At 44.3% G+C, this 22140-nt stretch overlaps 1 protein-coding gene across 2 annotated transcripts; it reads right to left on the minus strand.

Moving 5' to 3' along the window:
• Positions 1-1157: 1157 nt before the first annotated feature.
• Positions 1158-5837, minus strand: LOC124701579. Of its 2 annotated transcripts, none has more exons than XM_047233668.1 (5): positions 5735-5837; positions 3838-4104; positions 3056-3187; positions 2549-2665; positions 1158-1737 (listed from the first exon to the last, which is right to left on the minus strand). In XM_047233668.1, the coding sequence occupies exons 2-5, from the start codon at positions 4102-4104 to the stop codon at positions 1390-1392; spliced, it is 864 nt and encodes a 287-aa protein (XP_047089624.1). In that variant the 5' UTR covers positions 5735-5837; the 3' UTR covers positions 1158-1389. The 2 variants fall into 2 exon arrangements, with proteins under 2 accessions (XP_047089624.1, XP_047089623.1); XM_047233667.1 differs by lacking the exon at positions 5735-5837 and adding an exon at positions 4640-4779.
• Positions 5838-22140: the final 16303 nt, after the last annotated feature.

Raw genomic sequence — 22140 nt, forward strand, 5'->3', positions numbered from 1 at the left:
GTGAACTATATCTTCATAAGTATCGATTTGTGAACCCTATGTCATTTCGAACCATGGTCTGTAATGCTACTTGTTGTTTGAATCTACGTGCTACAATGTGACCTATGAAGTGTTATACGTGTATGTCATGAAATTGCTACTTGTTGTGTCCAATGTTGTACTCGTAACTGTTGGAGTTTGGTAGGATTTTTCAGGTTTTTAACACAAGTCGGTGTGTGGCGCCCTTCACGGTGGCGCCACACCGCACCGTGTGGCGCCCACGGCATCGGCGCCACACATGCCAACCTATATCAACTATTGGGTCGAAAACATCCGGGGGCTTCGGACGATAAGTCCTTAGCCGTTTTCGCGAGCCTCTATGTGTGGCGCCCGTGGCATCGGCGCCACACATGCTAGTGTGGCGCCCGTGGCATCGGCGCCACACATCGAGCCTCGCAAAACGGCTAAGTCCCAGAGGATTTGTCTTACAGTATGTTTTGGGGGATTACAAGTGCATGTGTGGCGCCGTTGGGAGGGGCGCCACACATGCTGCCACGTCGGATAGGCGCACCAGCTCAGCGGCGAGGGGGCCACGTCGGCTGGGTCAGTGGCGCCGGCAGGAGGGGAGCCACATGGGCATGTGTGACGCCCGTGGGAGGGGCGCCACACAAAAGGGTTAGATTGGTGAAATAGTTTCGCCGGAGGGTCAGTCTGTGCTTTTCTTCCACTTTTGGGTTATTTTTGTGTAAATCGCCTGCTGCAGCTAGCATCCTCTCAATCGTGTCTCACTGCACAAATCTCCTTACCAGATTCTCTCCCTGCCGCCCTCTCATCGGATCACCGGTCCAGTATACCCCTCCATATTTGCTCTAGCTCCAAGCCTCTTTCAAACCCATCACAAATCTATTTTACAACCCAGTTCATATATGAACAGGAGAAGCATAACAAAATGCTGCGACTGAATATGAGTTAGGTGTTTCCACCAACTAATGGCCGTGAAAAAGGAACAAAATACAACTTCACTTTGACACGGCAAGTTGTGTATGTTCAGAGAAATGGTGTATGTGTTCAGACTTCAGAGGCAAATCCGACGCCCACCCAAGCGCCTCAAACAAATATCAGGACAGTGCAAAGAACTTATATTTGGAGTAGCAGCTCAAAGCCCAGGACAACAAATATCAGGATAGTATGTGAATGCTGTTATTCATCTCGGTTCAGTTTTTACAGGAGCAACCAACTGAGTATAAATAACATTATAACATAATTTAGCATCCGGCTTGGTTTTCGAGTGTCTGAGAATACAGCAACTCGTTCAAGCCGATACTCATGGAACACAGAAAAACCAGAATGGCTTGTATATGTAAAATGATATTATTGTGAGCTCTCAAACGTTGAAATTCCCCCAAAGCTTTATGTGTTTCTCCCTCCAGGCAGGTCAAACAGCTCAGGCATATGTGCGTTTGTGAGCTTGGTCCTTTTAGTGATCTGTTTCTGCTTCTTCTTGGCCTTCGGCTTCTTTGGCTGGCCATTGATCTGCGCCGCCGCACGCCGCTTGGTTGTGTCGGTTGCTGGCTTGTGGCCATTCTTCAGGAGCTCCTTCTCAATGTCTATCATGTCCCGCGGCAGCTCTATTTCCCGGTACAGTTGCTTCAAATCAGCATCAACCTTGATCTTTGATTTAGGATCATTCGGGTACGCAATGTCTTCCTGGGAGTCCATGCTTGACAGCCACCAGATGTCACCAGAGGCTTTCAGAGCCTGTAAACAGAAATTGAGACTTTAGCTGTGTGTCAGATTTCTGGGCTGAATTTCTGCTTTCCTAATACCTTTACATCTGATGATGATGCAACAAAATACTAAATCCAGAAATACACACTGCAATACATTGGACATTTGGGCATATACAATCCACAACGAAACAACAATGCTATTTATTGAACAGTAAACCATCTGCCTAGGTCCAATATATATTGGAACTGCCCTGTCATGCTTTGCTGCTCTATTTGTTACATACAAGAAAGACCAATACAATGAACCACCAGTGATTTCATCGATTCTCTATTATTGTGTTTCATTACGAGGAAACGCTGATTTCCAGTAAGATAATTCAACAGCCACGAGATACCTCTACCTCTGTATATTCTCCACTGGTTCAAGATAATCAAACATGAAATTATGTGTTTCACCAACTTCCATTTTTTACAAGCGGTGAACTGACCAGCAGTTGTAATACTCCAATAGCCACTAACTAAGATTGTGCAGAGTTCCACAGTATTTTCATGGCAAACAAACACTAGTCTAACCTGCAATCCACATTTATATAGCATTCAATATAATCGGGTAAGAAGAATTTAAGAACATAAACAGTGGAAGCCCCAGTAACCATACTTCTACATAATATGCATATAGAAGCAAGGTTTCAGCCCAAACCTTGGAAAACAAGACCACTGTAATTTCTAAGTCTAAACAGATTCAATTATTTCTGCCATCAAACTTGATGCAACAACTTGCAAAATACTTGAAAACACACCAGGCTTCTCAAATCTTAAGCAAAGAATAACAGTATCACCTGTAAGTCTTCCAATACAGTTGGATACGCATCCTTGACCTCCACAACAGGAAGACCCTCAGGATACTTTCTAATCAAATAAAGCAGTTGATCTTTTCCATTCAAATCATGCTTGGACTGCATAAGTACAAATACCAGGTCAATATGCATCCTAAAAATGAGTGAGGCGAGCGATTGTGAGGACTACCAAACTCTAGAGCATATTAAGGGAAACTTCATTAGTGAAAAGGGATCTCATCCTGAAGATTTACTTGCCCACAAGATGAATCATACAATATTCGTTACAGTTTAAGCTGTTGCAAGATTGGGCTGACAACTTAAAGGGACTGTGTGTTAGGCATCATCAAGTGTGTCTGTGCTCCTTGAGTGTTCAGTGAGAGAGAATGCAGTTTTGCAAGGGATCAACAAATTTGGTGTCTTCTCCATGAATATATTACAGTTTATTTATCGAGGTATTAATTTGTTGACATGGTTAACAAATGACAATATGATACTCAATGCATATACCTTGTACGAGAAACGCTTCCCATCAAATTGTACTTTGAGATTGTTCCTCAGGCTGTCAAAGACGGCCTTGTTACTATTAATTGCAACATACGTTGCATCGTTTATTTGCTCTGCCGTATAAGCTTGTCTTGTCTGCAAGTTCAGAAAACACAAATATTTCAGAGAGGGCACACTATAACATGAATTCCAGAATAAAAGTTGGAAAAAGTCATTTTCTGTTCTTACCATACCACGAAGGCTGTCATTTTGTGCCAGTAAGTTGAAATATTGCTCGACTAAAGTGTGCAAAGTTAGGTGCAAAACCATTTTCAGTCCAGAGAAAAATGTTATTTTTGCCTAAGGACAGCTAGCATCTGATAACTGTGCTGGAGAGCCCTTATACAATTAACTCTACCACAGTGCCAGTATATTATCTTCTATTTGACACACACACACAAAAAAAGGAACAGCAAAATCATAGTACATCACTGCTCAGATCGTTTCATCATTATCCAAAGAAATAATTCACGCAGTATTTTTTTTTCAAAATGAAAGACATCATTCATAACGGTCAAATGTAACCAAAGAATGACCTCGTCAAATACTCCCTCCATTCCACATTAGTTGTCGCTGATTTAGTATATTAAATCAGCAGCAACTAATATGGAACAGAGGGAGTAATTAACAGCTTGCTTTGCGCAATCAGTTACACAAACTATGTTACAAGGCTAAAGCAGCAAAAGAAAAGAAAAAAACTATGGAAGACAAGGCAATCTCATCAAGTTGAACTTGTGGCAAATTACCTTGTAAAGAAGCTCAATTACTAATTTGATCTGTGCTCCAACAGGAGACTTCCTGATTGAATTGATGTGCTGAAGCCTTTCTGTATCATTTGAGAATTTAATAGCCGGTGTCTGTTTTGCTGGAGCCAACGGAGCATTCACTGGCCGAGACCTCGAAGAGATTTGCAGCTTGGAAGTTGAAGCCTGGGTTGCAGCAATGCTGGATAGAGTAGTCTGGCACCTCTCCTGCTGCTGCTTAAATTTGCTGAGGCGCTCATTCAGAGCCATCTGGACAGGAGATTGACAATACTACTTGATTAGTTATATGGCAGACATAATTACCAAGTATCTGTATGGCCTGAGCGAAATAAAAAGAACAATCAATGCGCAAATTCCAATTAAGACCCAATTTAAAACAATAGAAATGCACCAGACAAGAAAAGCATGTTGAACTGGCCATAGTCTTGCCACGTTCATTTCAGAATTGAAGTTCATAGATAGACAACATCGTTAGTTACCCTACCACCCTTCTATTGTTACTTTTATGTAGCATCAGACGTAACCTAGGCATATGACATTCATGTATCGCAGAGGAACTCCACGGTTTCATTCGTTCAGCACAGCATCATAGCCATCGAAGGGGACCGAGCAGTCCGCTCGTTCCAACACGGTTTGGTCCCTATAGGACCCTACTGAATCCCGTCCATAATTATCCGATCTTGATTTCCGTCTAGGAGACCAAAAAATCATGATCTCGGGCAGGAAAGCAACCAAATCGGATCAAATCGAGAAATGGAGGGATCTCAGAGTAGGGAACCCATACTGGATCCGCGACGGCGGGACCGATAGACGCGGCTTTGGGCGACCTTCCGGCGGCCGGCGATTCCCTGGGGGGCTAGGGTTCCTTGGGCGAAGGGAGAGAGACGGACGCCTAATTTTTCCCCTCTGCTCAGTGGGTGGTAGCTCGCTGAGACGCTGGGGGATATTTAGAATGGACTCGGGCCTCTCTAGATGCAAACAGGTCCGGTCAGGTCCAACAACCCTGTTATTGGACCGCTGAACCTCAAGGCCTCGTTCGGTTACGAGTGGGTCAAATCCCACGTGGATCTAATCCGGGGAGTAATCGGGTGAACCCCAACCACCACCCTAATCCCCCACTAACCACATTCCCCATATCCCTGCTTCACATTCTCTTCGATTAATCCCCGCCCACAAACAGCAGCAGTTGGTCTCCAGAGCAGGCAGGCCCTCAATCGTGCGCAGCGAGGAGCTCCGACGGGGCCAGCGCAAACGCGCCGAGAAACGCCTCCGCGGCGCCGGTCGACATGGGCGGCGGGGTCGCCCCTGGCCGCGGCGGCTTCTTCCGGAGCGGGTACCAGGGCATGGCGCCCCTCCGCGGGGGACAGCTGGGCGGGGGCGAGGAGGGCGGGAGGACCTGCGCGGCGGAGCGGAGGGAGCGGGCGACGATCTTGGAGTCGCGGAGCTGCGCGAGCGCGCCGGGGCGGAGGAAGCCGTCCCTTCCGTTCGAATCGCCGCCGGCGCCGCCGTTGTCGCGAAAGCTAGAGGGAGAACGCGTCGCTCGCCTCGCTCGGGATACAATCCATGGGTCCAGAGCAGTGTTTTCAAAAACCGGTCGAATCGAGGGATTTTGGGCAAAACCGGGCGGGTTAGAAAACCGCCGGTGTTTAACCGAACGCATTTTCGGAGCAGACCGGTATTTAACTCCCGGGGGCCCAAAACCAGTGTATCCACGCGGATTGCGGCCCAATACCGGCCGGGTTGGGGCTAAGCGAACGAGGCCCAAGGAAAGGCCGAGAATGAGCAAAGGGGATCACATTCACAGAGGATAAATAAATAAAGAAGACCAAAATAGGCCAATCGCCGACAAGCTTTGTGCGCTTCCGGTTGCGAGCGCTACCTGCGCGTCCCGTCGTTCCGGTGACCGGCAGGGACGACCTGCAGATGGGCGGGGACAGTAGCGACAGAGGGTGGAGGAGCCGCCGGCAGGCTAGGAGATGCCCAGCGGCGAGGAGGGGAGGCTCTACTCCGACGAGCTCAGGCGCCCCGCATCTGCGAGCGGCCGGCGGATTGCTTGGTTTCTACGGCGGCCTACTCTCTGCAAGGAGGTGCTAGGGTCGGACGGGTATTACCCAAAGTGAACCTAATATTTTTCGGGCCGCACCGTTAACCCTATTGGTATCAAAAGGGAGGTTCGGTCCAGCGGGCCGACGGGACAAACCGGACCTATTGCAGCGAAAAAACAATACCCAGGGCCTCGGGGTGGGGACTGCTATACGCCGACCTGGTCGGCTCTTGCGGGGGTGCCGCACACCACAGCGACCAGGTCGGGTAGGCTGGGCCTCGGCCCATTAGCCTCAGGTACGATTTTTTTCTTTTTTTTTCTGTTTCTTTTTTGTTACTAATATTTTCTTTTTCATAATCTAACATTTTTTAGAAAAATAAAATATCGAGATTTTTCGTAATATGAACAGTTTTAAAACTTAAATAATTTTAAGATGTGAAAAGTTTTAAAATTTGAATCGATTTTCAAAATCTGAATAATTAAAAAAAACGTAGTTTGAATAGGTTTTAAAGCTGAATATTTTTATTGAACAAATCAAATTTCAAATTTGAACATTTTTTCGATTTGAACAGTTTTTAGATATGAACAATTTTCAGATTTGAACAATTTTCAAATTTGAACAATTTTCAAATTTGAACAATTTTCAATTTAAACATTTTCTAAATTTAAAAAATTTCAAATTATAATTTTTCATTTTTTTTTGAATTCTAGCATTTTAAAATCCTATAAGAAAAAACGAAAAAAATAAAAAAGAAACATAAATGAAAAAAAAAACAGAACAGAAAAAAAAATCTCAACAAAGAAAACGGCCAAGTGGCCCAACACCCGAACTGGGCCGACCCGTACCGTGCGAGGGGTGTGCGGCGCACGGTACGCGCCGACCTGGTCGGTGTATAGGAAATCCGCGTCGGGGTGGGTTGATGAGTCGGTTCCTAATGGGCAGGCTGATAGCACGATAATATGGGCCTTTTCACTTCGAGCGTTTTTTCCTCTGCGAAAAACAAATGTGCATTTTATCTCGAAAAACAAATCCAAAGAAACTGCGCCCACAAAAAGGAACATATGGCGAGAAGGAAGGGGCGTGCCACCTGGCGTCTTTTAGCCATCCTAGGTCCCCTCACACGATTTGCGTGATTTTTTGGCCCACGGTTCTTCTTCCAGTGAAAAACAAATCTGCTATTTTTTCTTCAATTTTTAGGTGTTTAGAAGGTCCATGAAACAGTCAAATTACGAAAAAGGAGATTTCTACCTCTCAGAAATTAAATACCAATGAAAGAGATTTAAAAAAAAGTCCAGAAAATCAACTAATAATGCATAATAATGATGTATAGTGGCAAACATTAATGCAAACTAAACATATATGTAACACTATAGATGATGTAAAATGAATGTATCAGTCACCCGGACTCTTTTGGGTCTCCGTGCCCCTCTCGTGAGATCCAGGTGCTCCAGATGCTTCTCTTGGTAAAAAAATGGCGTCTCCGAAATTCTAGCTCAATTTAACTCCATATAGGTCTAGTGAAAAATACACAAAACAAAGATTTCCCGTTCTGCAGAGTTATAACACAAATAAAGAGGGTCATTGGTAAATCCGCATAAATCAATATAAAAATGTAAATAACATCATATATGTTGCAAATATGTGGGAATATATTTTAATAAAGTACAAAGTTCATGCATGCATCAATGGTGTGTCGGGCTCGTTAGTGAGCGGCGGGAGTCGCCTTCTCTCTTCCTGGCGACAGACGAACTTAGGGGTGAGGAGCTGGCGATGACATCGATGTTGAAAGAGCATGATATATCTCGCAAATTTCTTTCAAATAATACGAAATAATTATTTAATTCCAGGACTATCACGCTTTTGAAATATTTACAAAAGTGTGACTCGGTCGGACTGTAGTAGTCCGATCGGACAGGGGCAGACCGATAGGGTGTCGACTGGATGGCTGACCCAAATGGCCAAACTCGTTGGTCGATAGCTGACCAACTGGACAGCTAGAGACCAATTGGCCTCCCGACCGGCCTAGGGTCATCCGATTATTTGCATGCATGTGTTTTGTTTCGTTTGCAGCACACGCTTAGGGTTAGCAGGGATATAAAGGCACTTATGGCGCCATTTTTAAACGCTAGAACATACTGATACATAGTTCATACATAATGTCTGATACATAAGTGATGCATACATAAATGTCTGATACTGAGACTATGGACGGCGTCTGGGGTTTCGTGGAGGCGGTGTAACACGGGGTGTCCAACCGAACCTGTCCGGGGCCCTGGTGATGCAAGAAGGGATTCAGGACCCGGACTCGGGGCCGTACTGCTTCTCCTGTGTGGGCTCTGGTGGAGGAGTCTGCATACCGACATAGTTCTGTTGCGCGATGTAATACTCCATTTGCTCAGGATCCTGATCACTAGCTCCCCATGAAGGATTGGACGCAGTGTGTTGCGTGTATCCTGTGCCACGAAAACGTAAGTGATGTCAATCTAAGTGGAGTATAGTCTATATGGAACACAATAGCTAGAATAGTACATACCCTGCGTGTATCCTGCTCCTCCCATGAAAGGGGCCTGCTGATGCTGCCACTCGTCGAAAGCAGCTTACTGCTGATAGTCACCGAACATACCGTGCTGCTGGTATTGCAAGTCGTCGACAGAAGGAGTGTGCTGCTGTTGCTGCCATGACGAACCTCCTGCCTGGTCAGGAGGTGGTGGTCTGGGTGTCACCGTCGATGTGAGACGTGGCCGTGATCCGTGGTGCTGGTACTGAAAGTCGTCGACGGAAGGAGTGTGGTGCTGCCACGACGAACCTCCTGCCCGGTCAGGAAGTGGTGGTCTAAGTGTCGCCGTCGGTGTGAGACGTGTTCGTCGTTGCTGCTGTGTGGAGGGCCGCGGTGGAAGAAGGTGGCGTTGAACGACATCGGAACTACGGCTGCACGTGATAGCGGAGTAGATCCCACGTAGCTTGTCCTCGAGACGCCTCAACCAGGACACATGTTGGTCGCGCTGCAGAAGAGGTGCACTGGACACTTGACGTGTATACCGAGCGACTTCATCCTGTAAGTCTGCAGTCAGCTGACCCTGAAAAATCATGGTAGCATATAAATCGTAGAACCCAGTAGATAAACGATAAGTATGATGGTGGAATAGAAAGTTGTAAGGGTATTTTACCCTTATCCATTATTTTGGTAACAATGACACCGTGCTAGAGTATTTGGCCTAATATGTTTATAAGGATAATCTCAGGTATTAGGCAATGAGGCAGAAATGGTGTATCAAAGGAACAAGAAGGCTAAAGGAGACCCCCCACTTCAACAACAATCAAAAAGGGGCTACAGCAGAAATCCGGTCTGCAGCCCGGTCCAACCGGGCGAGCAACCGGCCTGTTCGGCGCACAGCTCGGTCAACCGGTCGCCAACCGGGGCAGTCCGGCGCACGACCCGGTCGACCGGCCGCCAACCGGGCTCTACACCTGAACACAGCAAATCCGGTTGCCGACCGGTCAACCGGCCTGCAGACCGGCGAGTCCAGCGCACGGCCCGGTCGACCGGTCGCCAACCGGCCGCCAACCGGAGGAGCTCCAGGACCAGCAAAGGGCGTCCGGTCCATCGGTCCAGTCCGACCGGCCTCACCACCGGGCTGTCCGGTTTGTGGCCCGGTCAACCGGGTTTCTCGAGGAAAAAGCCGAGGTGGCAAGTGACCAACGGCCATATTTCGAAGAACACTATAAATAGGCCTTCTCCTACCTCCGAACAGTTAGGCACTACACTACAAGCTGTTCTTGAGCTCTCTCTCTCTTACTCCATTGCTAGAAACACCAAAAGCCTCGGATCTACCTCCTCCTCCACCCAAACTCAAATCCCCCGGGGAAACGTTAGAGGAGGACCCGATCTACTGTTCTACCAAGCCAAATCTCATTCCCCCTTGTATTCATCGAGAATCTTGCTTCCTAGGGTTCCTTGGAAACCCTAGGTGGGCAAGAGGAGTCCGGAAGCATCCGGGCTGTGGATTTGCTCCGGGCAAGATTGTGAAGGTTTGGAGGCTACCTCAAAGTCTACCACAAGTGAGTGAGCTATTCCTTCGTGGGATAGGCTCCGGAGAATAGGGTGAGCCTTCGTGGCGTGGGGAATCCTTCGTGGGACCTCCACCCTCCAAACGTGACGTACCTTGTTGCAAAGCAAGGGAACACGGGAATACATCCTCGTCTCCGCGTGCTATCGGTTATCTCTAACCGAACTCCTTACTTGTGATTTAATCGCTCTGTGAGAGCCTTCGTGCTCGAGTTAGTTGTATCCTCATATAGGTTGCTTCACCTAGTTTGCATTAGGCTCATCTTTATATTTCGCAAAGCCTAATATTGCAAAGAAAGAATTAAAACTTGTAGAAACCTATTCACCCCCCTCTAGGTTTACCATCTCTATACTTTCAATTGGTATCGAGCCTGGACTCTTATTAAGGGCTTCACCGCCTTAAGAGTGAGATGGATAAACTCTTCGAGGGTCTAGATGACGACTCTAACCTTTCGGTTAAAGAGATGAAATCTAGATTCTTGGCATATGATGCCGAGAAGAAGAAAAAGGAGGATGAGCTACAAAACCAAATGACAGAAATGTCTGCCATGCTTAAGAAATTAACTAGTGGACCTCCTCCTAGTGCGGCTTCGGCCTCTCTAGAGAGTTACCATGAAGTTAATCATAACTATCCCAAAAACACTTCACCCATGCCTCATATAAACCATAGTGGGAATGTTCCCCATTTTGATGGAACTCACTTTCCTTTTTGGAAATCTTCTATGGAATCTCATATTCGCAGCTGCAAGTGTGGAGTTATGGGAGATCATTGTTCATGGATACCGGGAGCCACAAGATCCCATTCGGTTGACCTCCACCGAGTTCTACAACCGTCAACTCAATGCCTCCGCACGTGACAAGATTAGAAGTGGCATCAACCGCAAGCTTCTTGATCAAGTCAATGACATCGACTCCGCTAAAGAGTTGTGGGATCGGATCGTAGTACTCCAAGAGGGAACCGATTTGATCCAATCAGCTCTTTATGAGACCGCAAAGCAAGAGGCTCACTGATACGTCTCCGACGTATCGATAATTTCTTATGTTCCATGCCACATTATTGATGATATCTACATGTTTTATGCATACTTTATGTCATATTTATGCATTTTCCGGCACTAACCTATTAACGAGATGCCGAAGAGCCGATTCTTTGTTTTCTGCTGTTTTTGGTTTCAAAAATCCTAGTAAGGAAATATTCTCGGAATTGGACGAAATCAATGCCCAGGGGCCTATTTTGCCACGAAGCTTCCAGAAGACCGAAGAGAAGACGAAGTGGGGCCACGGGGCGCCGCCACACTAGGGCGGCGCGGCCCAGGGGGCCCGCGCGGCCCTAGCGTGTGGGGCCCCCATGACGCCTCCTGACCTGCCCTTCCGCCTACATATAGTCTTCGTCGCGAAACCCCCGGTACCGAGAGCCACGATACGGAAAACCTTCCAGAGACGCCGCCGCCGCCAATCCCATCTCGGGGGATTCAGGAGATCGCCTCCGGCACCCTGCCGGAGAGGGGAATCATCTCCCGGAGGACTCTTCACCGCCATGGTCGCCTCCGGAGTGATGTGTGAGTAGTTCACCCCTGGACTATGGGTCCATAGCAGTAGCTAGATGGTCGTCTTCTCCTTATGTGCTTCATTGTCGGATCTTGTGAGCTGCCTAACATGATCAAGATCATCTATCTGTAATGCTATATGTTGTGTTTGTTGGGATCCGATGGATAGAGAATACTATGTTATGTTGATTATCAATCTATTACATATGTGTTGTTTATGATCTTGCATGCTCTCCGTTATTAGTAGAGGCTCGGCCAAGTTTTTACTCTTAACTCCAAGAGGGAGTATTTATGCTCGATAGTGGGTTCATGCCTCCATTAAATGCGGGACGAGTGACGAAAAGTTCTAAGGTTGTGGATGTCGTTGTTGCCACTAGGGATAAAACATTGATGCTATGTCCGAGGATGTAGTTATTGATTACATTACGCACCATACTTAATGCAATTGTCTGTTGTTTGCAACTTAATATCGGAAGGGGTTCGGATGATAACTTCGAAGGTGGACTTTTTAGGCATAGATGCATGATGGATAGCGGTCTATGTACTTTGTCGTAATGCCCAATTAAATCTCACTATACTCATCATATCATGTATGTGCATGGTCATGCCCTCTCTATTTGTCAATTGCCCAACCGTAATTTGTTCACCCAACATGCTATTTATCTTATGGGAGAGACACCTCTAGTGAACTCGTGGACCCCGGTCCATTCTTTTACATCGAATACAATCTATCGCAATACTTGTTCTACTGTTTTCTCGCAAACAATCATCATCCACACTATACATCTAATCCTTTGTTACAGCAAGCCGGTGAGATTGACAACCTCATCTGTTTCGTTGGGGCAAAGTACTTTGGTTGTGTTGTGCGGGTTCCACGTTGGTGCCGGAATCCCTGGTGTTGCGCCGCACTACATCCCGCCGCCATCAACCTTCGACGTGCTTCTTGGCTCCTACTCGGTTCGATAACCTTGGTTTCTTGCGAGGGAAAACTTGCTGCTCGTGCGCATCACACCTTCCTCTTGGGGTTCCCAACGGACGTGTCATCTACGCGCATCAAGATCGTTTTCCGGCGCCGTTGCCGGGGAGATCAAGACACGCTGCAAGGGGAGTCTCCACTTCCAATCTCTTTACTTTGTTTTTGTCTTGCTTTATTTTATTTACTGCTTTGTTTGCTGCATTATATCAAAACAAAAAAAAAAATTAGTTGCTAGCTTTACTTTATTTACTGTCTTGTTCTCCATATTAAAAACACACAAAAAATTAGTTACCTGCATTTACTTTATTTAGTTTACTTTATTTACTACTGCTAAAATGGGTACTCCTGAGAACACTAATTAAGTTGTGTGATTTCACTAGTTAGGCTTAATGAAAAACAACAAAAATATTAGAGATCTTTATAGTATTTATCTTGAGTTAGGACATGAGGTGTTTGAAGAGAAAATTAAAAAACCCATGGAACTTTGTTTGCAAAATAGTTGTAGCAATGTTATTAGCATGAACTCTTTGAACACTATTATTGCTAATGCTATGGAAGAATTTAAGCTTGGGGAAGCTGGTTTTGATGAGCATGATATTTTTAGTCCCCCGAGCATGGAGGAAAGAATTTACTTTGATGACACTTTTCCTCCCATTTATGATGATAGTGGTATTTTGGTGCCACCTACTATTGAGGATAAAGTTTATTATGATTATACTATGCCTCCTACATTTGATGATTATGGTGATGAGAATAATAATGATAGCTACTTTGTTGAATTTGCTCCCACTACAATTAATAAGAATGACTATGCCTATGTTGGGAGTAGTAATTATTTTATGCATGAGACTCATGATAAAAATGCTTTATGTGATAGTTATAATGTTGAGTTTGTTCATGATGCTACTGAAAATTATTATGAGAGATGAAAATATGGTTGTAGAAATTTTCATGTTACTAAAACACATCTCTATATGCTGAAATTTTTGAAGTTACACTTGTTTTGTCTTGCTATGCTATTCACTTTGTTCTTCATTGACTTGTTTATTTACAAGATTCCTTTTTATAGGAAGTGGGTTAGGCTTAAATTTGTTTCATACTTGCTTTTTGATGCTATCTTTGCTTCAACTCTCATCCTTATGCGAGTGCATCATTAAATTTACTGAGCCCATCTTAATGGCTATAAAGAAAGCGCTTATGGGAGACAACCCATTATTTTACTTCTGCACTTTATTTTATATTTGAATCTTGGAAGTTGTTTACTACTGTAGCAACCTCTTCTTATCTTTATTTTATTGCATTGTTGTGCCAAGTAAAGTCTTTGATAGTAAAGCCAATACTAGATTTGGATTACTGCGCAGAAACAGATTTGTTTGCTGTCACGAATCTGGTCCTAATTCTCTGTACGTAACTCAGAAAATTATGCCAATTTACGTGAGTGATCCTCAGATATGTACGCAACTTTCATTCAATTTGAGCATTTTCATCTGAGCAAGTCTGGTACCTCAATAAAATTCGTCTTTACGAACTGTTCTGTTTTGACAGATTCTGCCTTTTATTTCGCATTGCCTGTTTTGCTATGCTTGATGGATTTTTCTATTCCATTGACTTTCAGTAGCTTTGTGCAATGTCCAGAAGTGTTAAGAATGATTATGTCACCTCTGAACATGTAAATTTTAATTGTGCACTAACCCTCTAATGAGTTGTTTTGAGTTTGGTGTGGAGGAAGTTTTCAAGGATCAAGAGAAGGAGATGATACAATATGATCAAGGAGAGTGAAAGCTCTAAGCTTGGGGATGCCCCGGTGGTTCACCCCTGCATATTTTAAGAAGACTCAAGCATCTAAGCTTGGGGATGCCTTGCAACATTATCAGGTTCCTCCCCTGAAACTATATTTTTATTTCATCACATCTTATGTGCTTTGCTTGGAGCGTCGGTTTGTTTTTGTTTTTGTTTTGTTTGAATAAAATGGATCCTAGCATTCATTGTGTGGGAGAGAGACACGCTCCGCTGTTGCATATGGACAAATATGTCGTTAGGCTTTACTCATAGTATTCATGGCGAAGGTTGAATCTTCTTCGTTAAATTGTTATATGGTTGGAATCGGGAAATGCTACATGTAGTAATTCTAAAATGTCTTGAATAATTTGATACTTGGCAATTGTTGTGCTCATGTTTAAGCTCTTGCATCATATACTTTTCACCTATTAATGAAGAAATACATAGAGCTTGCTAAAATTTGGTTGACATAATTGGTCTCTCTAAAGTCTAGATAATTTCTAGTATTGAGTTTGAACAACAAGGAAGACGGTGTAGAGTCTTATAATGTTTACAATATGTCTTTTATGTGAGTTTTGCTGCACCGGTTCATCCTTGTGTTTGTTTCAAATAACCTTGCTAGCCTAAACCTTGTATCGAGAGGGAATACTTCTCATGCATCCAAAATCCTTGAGCCAACCACTATGCCATTTGTGTCCACCATACCTACCTACTACATGGTATTTCTCCGCCATTCCAAAGTAAATTGCTTGAGTGCTACCTTTAAAATTTCTATCCTTTACCTTTGCAATATATAGCTCATGGGACAAATAGCTTAAAAACTATTGTGGTATTGAATATGTACTTATGCACTTTATCTCTTATTAAGTTGCTTGTTGAGCGGTAACCATGTTTCGGGGACGCCATCAACTTTACCTTTGTTGAATAATCATGTGAGTTGCTATGCATGTTCGTCTTGTCTGAAGTAAGGGCGGTTCTCACAATCAAATGGTTTGAGTATGCATACTGTTAGAGAAGAACATTGGGCCGCTAACTAAAGCCATGATTCATGGTGGAAGTTTCAGTGTGGACAATTAATCATCAATCTCTTATGAGAATATTAACTGTTGTCGAATGCTTATGCATTAAAGAGGAGTCCATTATCTGTTGTCTATGTTGTCCCGGTATGGATGTCTAAGTTGAGAATAATCAAAAGCGAGAAATCCAATGCGAGCTTTCTCCTTAGACCTTTGTACAGGCGGCATAGAGGTACCCCTTTGTGACATTTGGTTGAAACATATGCTATGCAATGATAATCAGTGTTAATCCAAGCTAATTAGGACAAGGTGCGGGCACTATTAGTATACTATTCATGAGGCTTGCAACTTGTAAGATATAATTTACATGATACATATGCTTTATTACTACCGTTGACAAAATTGTTTCTTGTTTTCAAAACCAAAGCTCTAGCACAAATATAGCAATCAATGCTTCCCTCTGCGAAGGGCCTTTCTTTTACTTTTATGTTGAGTCAGTTCACCTATCTCTCTCCACCTCAAGAAGCAAACACTTGTGTGAACTGTGCATTGATTCCTACATACTTGCATATTGCACTTGTTATATTACTTTACATTGACAATATCCATGAGATATACATGTTATAAGTTGAGAGCAACCGCTGAAACTTAATCTTCCTTTGTGTTGCTTCAATACCTTTACTTTGATTTATTGCTTTATGAGTTAAATCTTATGCAAGACTTATTGATGCTTGTCTTGAAAGTACTATTCATGAAAAGTCTTTGCTTTATGATTCATTTGTTTACTCATGTCATTACCATTGTTTTGATCGCTACATTCATTACATATGCTTACAATAGTATGATCAAGGTTATGATGGCATGTCACTCCGGAAATTATCTTTGTTATCGTTTACTCGCTCGGGACGAGCAGAACTAAGCTTGGGGATGCTGATACGTCTCCGACGTATCGATAATTTCTTATGTTCCATGCCACATTATTGATGATATCTACATGTTTTATGCATACTTTATGTCATATTTATGCATTTTCCGGCACTAACCTATTCACGAGATGCCGAAGAGCCGATTGTCATGTTCTGCTGTTTTTGGTTTCAGAAATCCTAGTAAGGAAATATTCTCGGAATTGGACGAAATCAACGCCCAGGGGCCTATTTTGCCACGAAGCTTCCAGAAGACCGAAGAGAAGACGATGTGGGGCCACGGGGCGCCGCCACATTAGGGCGGTGCGGCCCAGGGGGGCCCGCGCGGCCCTAGCGTGTGGGGCCCCCGTGACGCCTCCTGACCCGCCCTTCCGCCTACATATAGTCTTCGTCGCGAAACCCCCAGTACCGAGAGCCACGATACGGAAAACCTTCCAGAGACGCCGCCGCCGCCAATCCCATCTCGGGGGATTCAGGAGATCGCCTCCGGCACCCTGCCGGAGAGGGGAATCATCTCCCGGAGGACTCTTCACCGCCATGGTCGCCTCCGGAGTGATGTGTGAGTAGTTCACCCCTGGACTATGGGTCCATAGCAGTAGCTAGATGGTCGTCTTCTCCTTATGTGCTTCATTGTCGGATCTTGTGAGCTGCCTAACATGATCAAGATCATCTATCTGTAATGCTATATGTTGTGTTTGTTGGGATCCGATGGATAGAGAATACTATGTTATGTTGATTATCAATCTATTACCTATGTGTTGTTTATGATCTTGCATGCTCTCCGTTATTAGTAGAGGCTCGGCCAAGTTTTTACTCTTAACTCCAAGAGGGAGTATTTATGCTCGATAGTGGGTTCATGCCTCCATTAAATCCGGGACGATGACGGAAAGTTCTAAGGTTGTGGATGTGCTTGTTGCCACTAGGGATAAAACATTGATGCTATGTCCGAGGATGTAGTTATTGATTACATTACGCACCATACTTAATGCAATTGTCTGTTGTTTGCAACTTAATACTGGAAGGGGTTCGGATGATAACCTGAAGGTGGACTTTTTAGGCATAGATGCATGCTGGATAGCGGTCTATGTACTTTGTCGTAATGCCCAATTAAATCTCAGTATACTCATCATATAATGTATGTGCATGGTCATGCCCTCTCTATTTGTCAATTGCCCAACTGTAATTTGTTCACCCAACATGCTATTTATCTTATGGGAGAGACACCTCTAGTGAACTGTGGACCCCGGTCCATTCTTTTACATCGAATACAATCTCATCGCAATACTTGTTCTACTATTTTCTCGCAAACAATCATCATCCACACTATACATCTAATCCTTTGTTACAACGAAGCCGGTGAGATTGACAACCTCACTGTTTCGTTGGGGCAAAGTACTTTGGTTGTGTTGTGCAGGTTCCACGTTGGTGCCGGAATCCCTGGTGTTGCGCCGCACTACATCCCGCCGCCATCAACCTTCGACGTGCTTCTTGGCTCCTACTGGTTCGATAACCTTGGTTTCTTACTGAGTGAAAACTTGCTGCTGTGCGCATCACACCTTCCTCTTGGGGTTCCCAACGGACGTGTCATCTACGCGCATCACTCACCAGTTCATGATTCGAGATGGAGAATCCGTGTCCGATGCCTACGCTAGGCTTGGTGCTCTTAGAGTAAGAGTCAAGGGACTTGGTGTTGAGAAGTACAATTATGGCTTCGAGATGAATGAAGCATTCATAAAGTCCCAGGTCATTGCTATGATTGCCGTCAAGCAACAAGACACCAACCTTGCACTCAACTTGCAAATCATGACCAAGAGTGTCGATCTCAACTCCGATGATCTCGTCTCTTATGTGGCCGCCAATGAAAACATGGCCAAAGCGGGAAAGAGGCTCATGGCAATGAACCGTGTTGATGAAGCCTCACACAACCATGAAGCGCCACACAACCTTGCTCTCAAAGCTAGGGCCGATCATGGAAGCAATGAAGACTATGAATTTGAAGAAGAAGAAGAAGAGATGAGTTCAACTAGTGACATTGCTACCGACTTTGCTTTCTTTGCCAAGAAATACAAGGCAAAGTTCCCAATGCTCCTCAATGACAAGAAGAAGAAAAGAACTTGCTACAATTGTGATGAAGATAGCCACTTTGCAAATGAGTGCCCTTATGAGAAAAGGGTAGACAAGCCAAGATTCATCAAAGGGGTCAAGCCAAGATTGAAGCCAACCCAATCAACGATCGATTCAAGAAGAACAAGGGAAGGGCCTTTGTTGGGGCCGAGTACTTGTCCGATGATGAAGAGGAATATGAGGAGAAGGAGGCCGGGGTGGCCGGCTTGGCTTTCTCCAAGCCCGGGTCACTCTTCACATATGACTACTCCAAGGACTACTCCACGGAGAATGATGTTGGTTCTTCCTTCATGGCAAGAACAACTCAAGATGATGACTCCGATGACTCTCCCTCCTCTACAATCGTTGGCTCTTGTTTTATGGCAAGGGAAACCAAGGTAATGGAACCTCCACCTTCCCTATCTAGTGTTCTTGATGATGAAAACGAAAATCAAGAAGAATTAATTGTGCTTAAGGAACTCTATGATGTTAGATGCACCCTTCGTAGTGAAGCTCTTGTCAAGTTTGATTTCTTGATGGACTCACTCAAGGAAAAGGATGAGTCCATTGAGGAATTAGAATATCATTTAAATGAGAAGGAACGGAGATTCAATCTCCTAAGACAAGAGCTAAAAACCGAAAGGTGCATATCTCAAGGTCTTAAGCAACAAATTGAAACTTATGAACTTGATAAAGTTAAGGACCTAGAAACTATTGATAGGGCTCAATCTTTGACTCAAGTGCTCCATACCTCAAAGGAGGAACTTGAAGTTGCTCATGCTTCTCTTACTAGGGATCTTTACCACCTTGAAAGAGCTAACAAGCTTGTTAAGGATGAGCTCAAGAAACTTGGAGAGAACCATGACCTACTCCAAGAAACCTACACAAAAGCACTTGAATCAATGAAGGATCCCATTGTTGTTGAAAATCATGCTAGTTCCCCTACATCTTTTACTAGTGAGCATGCTAAGCTTGTTGAGGAACATGTTCGTTTACAAGAGGAACTCTCTTTGCATGTTGAGACCAATGCATATCTTGAATCCTTGGTGACTAAATATGGTCTCGACTATCATCCTAATGAATCCTCTTGTGAGCATGCATCTATTCTTGAGGAAAATGTTAGGTTAACAAAGGAACTTGCAAAGTTCACCACCGCCAAGAACAAGATGGGATTGGATGACCTCTTGAGTAAGCAAAGGTCAAACAATCAAAAGTTTGGACTTGGATATGTTCCCAAGTCTCACAAGAAGAAGAACTACAACAAGGAGAAACCCGCTCAAGATAAGAACAAGAAGGTCACTAATAATGGCAAAGCCTCAAAGGGCAATGCCACTAGTGGTGACCGCACGGGGCCAAACGATCACTATGCATTATTTGTTGATTATTATGGTGATGTCTATGCTAACTATGTTGGCCCTCCTAATGGCTATGCTTATAGAGGGTACTCAATTTGGGTACCAAAAGATATTGTTGCCATTGCAAAGGAACCCATTAATCGATGGGTTCCTAAATCCTCTACTTAATTTTGTAGGGATATTCCTCCGGTGGTCCAAAATGGGTGTTTGATAGTGGATGCACCAATCATATGACCGGAGGAAGAGGTGTGCTTGATCAATTTATTGAATATATCAACAAGAAGTCAAGCATTACCTTTGGTGATAACTCAAAGGGAAAGGTACTTGGGTATGGCAAGGTAGCAATCTCTAAGGACTTGTGCCTTGAGACGGTTATGCTTGTTGAATCCCTTGGCTATAACTTACTTTCTATATATCATCTTGCCGATGCCGGTTACAATTCATATTTTACTAGTTATTGTGTGAAAGTCTTTAGGAGTGACAATCTCAAATTGGTCCTCGTTGGATATGTGGAGAACAACCTTTATGTGGTTGACCTCTCGAAAGAGAGCTCCTCTCACTCCACATGTCTAATGGCGACCAAGCATGACGAAGGTTGGTTGTGGCATGATACGTCTCCAACGTATCCATAATTTCTGATGTTCCATGCTTGTTTTATGACAATACTTACATGTTTTGCTTGCACTTTATGATGTTTTTATGCGTTTTCCGGAACTAACCTATTAACAAGATGCCACAGTGCCGGTTCTCGTTTTCTCGTTGTTTTTGGTTCCGGAAAGGCTGTTCGGGCAATATTCTCGGAATTCGACGAAACGAAGACCAAACCTCCTATTTTTCCCGGAAGCACCCGAACACCGAAGAAGAGTCGGAGAGGGGCCGGAGGGCCACCACACCATAAGGCGGCGCGGCCTGGCCCGGGCCCGCGCCGGCTCGTGGTGGGGAGCCCCGAGTGCCCCCTGCGCCGCCTCTTCGCCTATAAAATCCCTTTCGACCTAAAAACACGGTACCACTTGACGAAACTCCGGAAAGACTCCGGGGCGCCGCCACCATCGCGAAACTCCAATTCGGGGGACGAAGTCTCGTTCCGGCACCTGCCGGGGCGGGGAAGTGCCCCGGAAGCCATCTCCATCAACGCCATCGCCTCCATCATGCTCCGTGAGTAGTTCCCCCATGGACTACGGGTTCTAGCTGTAGCTAGTTGGTATTCTCTCCCCCATGTACTTCAATACAATGATCTCATGAGCTCCCTTACATGATTGAGATTCATCTGATGTAATCGGTGTTGTGTTTGTCGGGATCCGATGGATTGTTACGTTATGATTGTCTATCTACAAAGTTTATGAAGTTATTGTTGCCGCAATCTTGTTGTGTTTAATGCTTGTCACTAGGGCCCGAGTGGCATGATCTTATATTTAAGCTCTATACTTATTGCTTAGATTGTATCTACAAGTTGTATGCACATGTCACTGTCCGGAACCAAAGGCCCGAAGTGACAGAAATCGGACAACCAGAGGGGATGGCGGTGATGTGAGGATCACATGTTTTCACGGAATGTTAATGCTTTGCTCCGGTGCTCTATTAAAAGGAGTACCTTAATATCCAGTAGATTCCCTTGAGGCCCGGCTGCCACCGGCTGGTAGGACAAAAGATGTTGTGCAAGTTTCTCATTGCGAGCACGTACGACTATTATTGGAAAACATGCCTACATGATTAATGATCTTGATATTCTGTCTTAATGCTATTTCAATCCTATCAATTGCCCGACTGTAATTTGTTCACCCAACACTTGTTATTGGAGAGTTACCACTAGTGTAGATAGCTGGGAACCCCAGTCCATCTTTCATCATCATATACTCATTCTACATGACATTGGAAGTAGTATCAACTATTTTCTGGTGCCATTGCTCTCATATTGCTATTACTGCTGCTGTGTTACTGTTACTACTACTCTCATATTACTGCTACTTTCACATCACCCCTGTTACTAGTGCTTTTCCAGGTGCAGCTGAATTGACAACTCAGTTGTTAAGGCTTATAAGTATTCTTTACCTCCCCTTGTGTCGAATCAATAAATTTGGGTTTTACTTCCCTCGAAGACTGCCGCGATCCCCTATACTTGTGGGTTATCAACTATTTTCTGGCGCCGTTGCCGGGGAGGCATAACTCTACTCATAAGTTCACCTGGGGAGTACACTCTACCTCTCTCTCTGCTTTTATTTTATTTTGTTTTGCTTAGTTTACTTTTGTCTAGTTTATTTGTGCTTAGTTTATTTCTGTCTAGTATTATTTTGCTTAGTTTACTTTTGCCTAGTTACTTTTTGTCTTGTTTTACTTTCCTCATATACCCAAAAATCCATAAAAATTTGAAAAATCGAAAAATTAAAAATTGCTGTTATGGGAGAACCTACAACCTACTTGGAGCTTATAGAATGTTATAATAATTATAGAGAATCAAGAACTGGTAAAATAATGAGT

This window comes from Lolium rigidum, chromosome 3 (assembly GCF_022539505.1).
Source record: "Lolium rigidum isolate FL_2022 chromosome 3, APGP_CSIRO_Lrig_0.1, whole genome shotgun sequence".
Taxonomy (NCBI): domain Eukaryota; kingdom Viridiplantae; phylum Streptophyta; class Magnoliopsida; order Poales; family Poaceae; genus Lolium; species Lolium rigidum.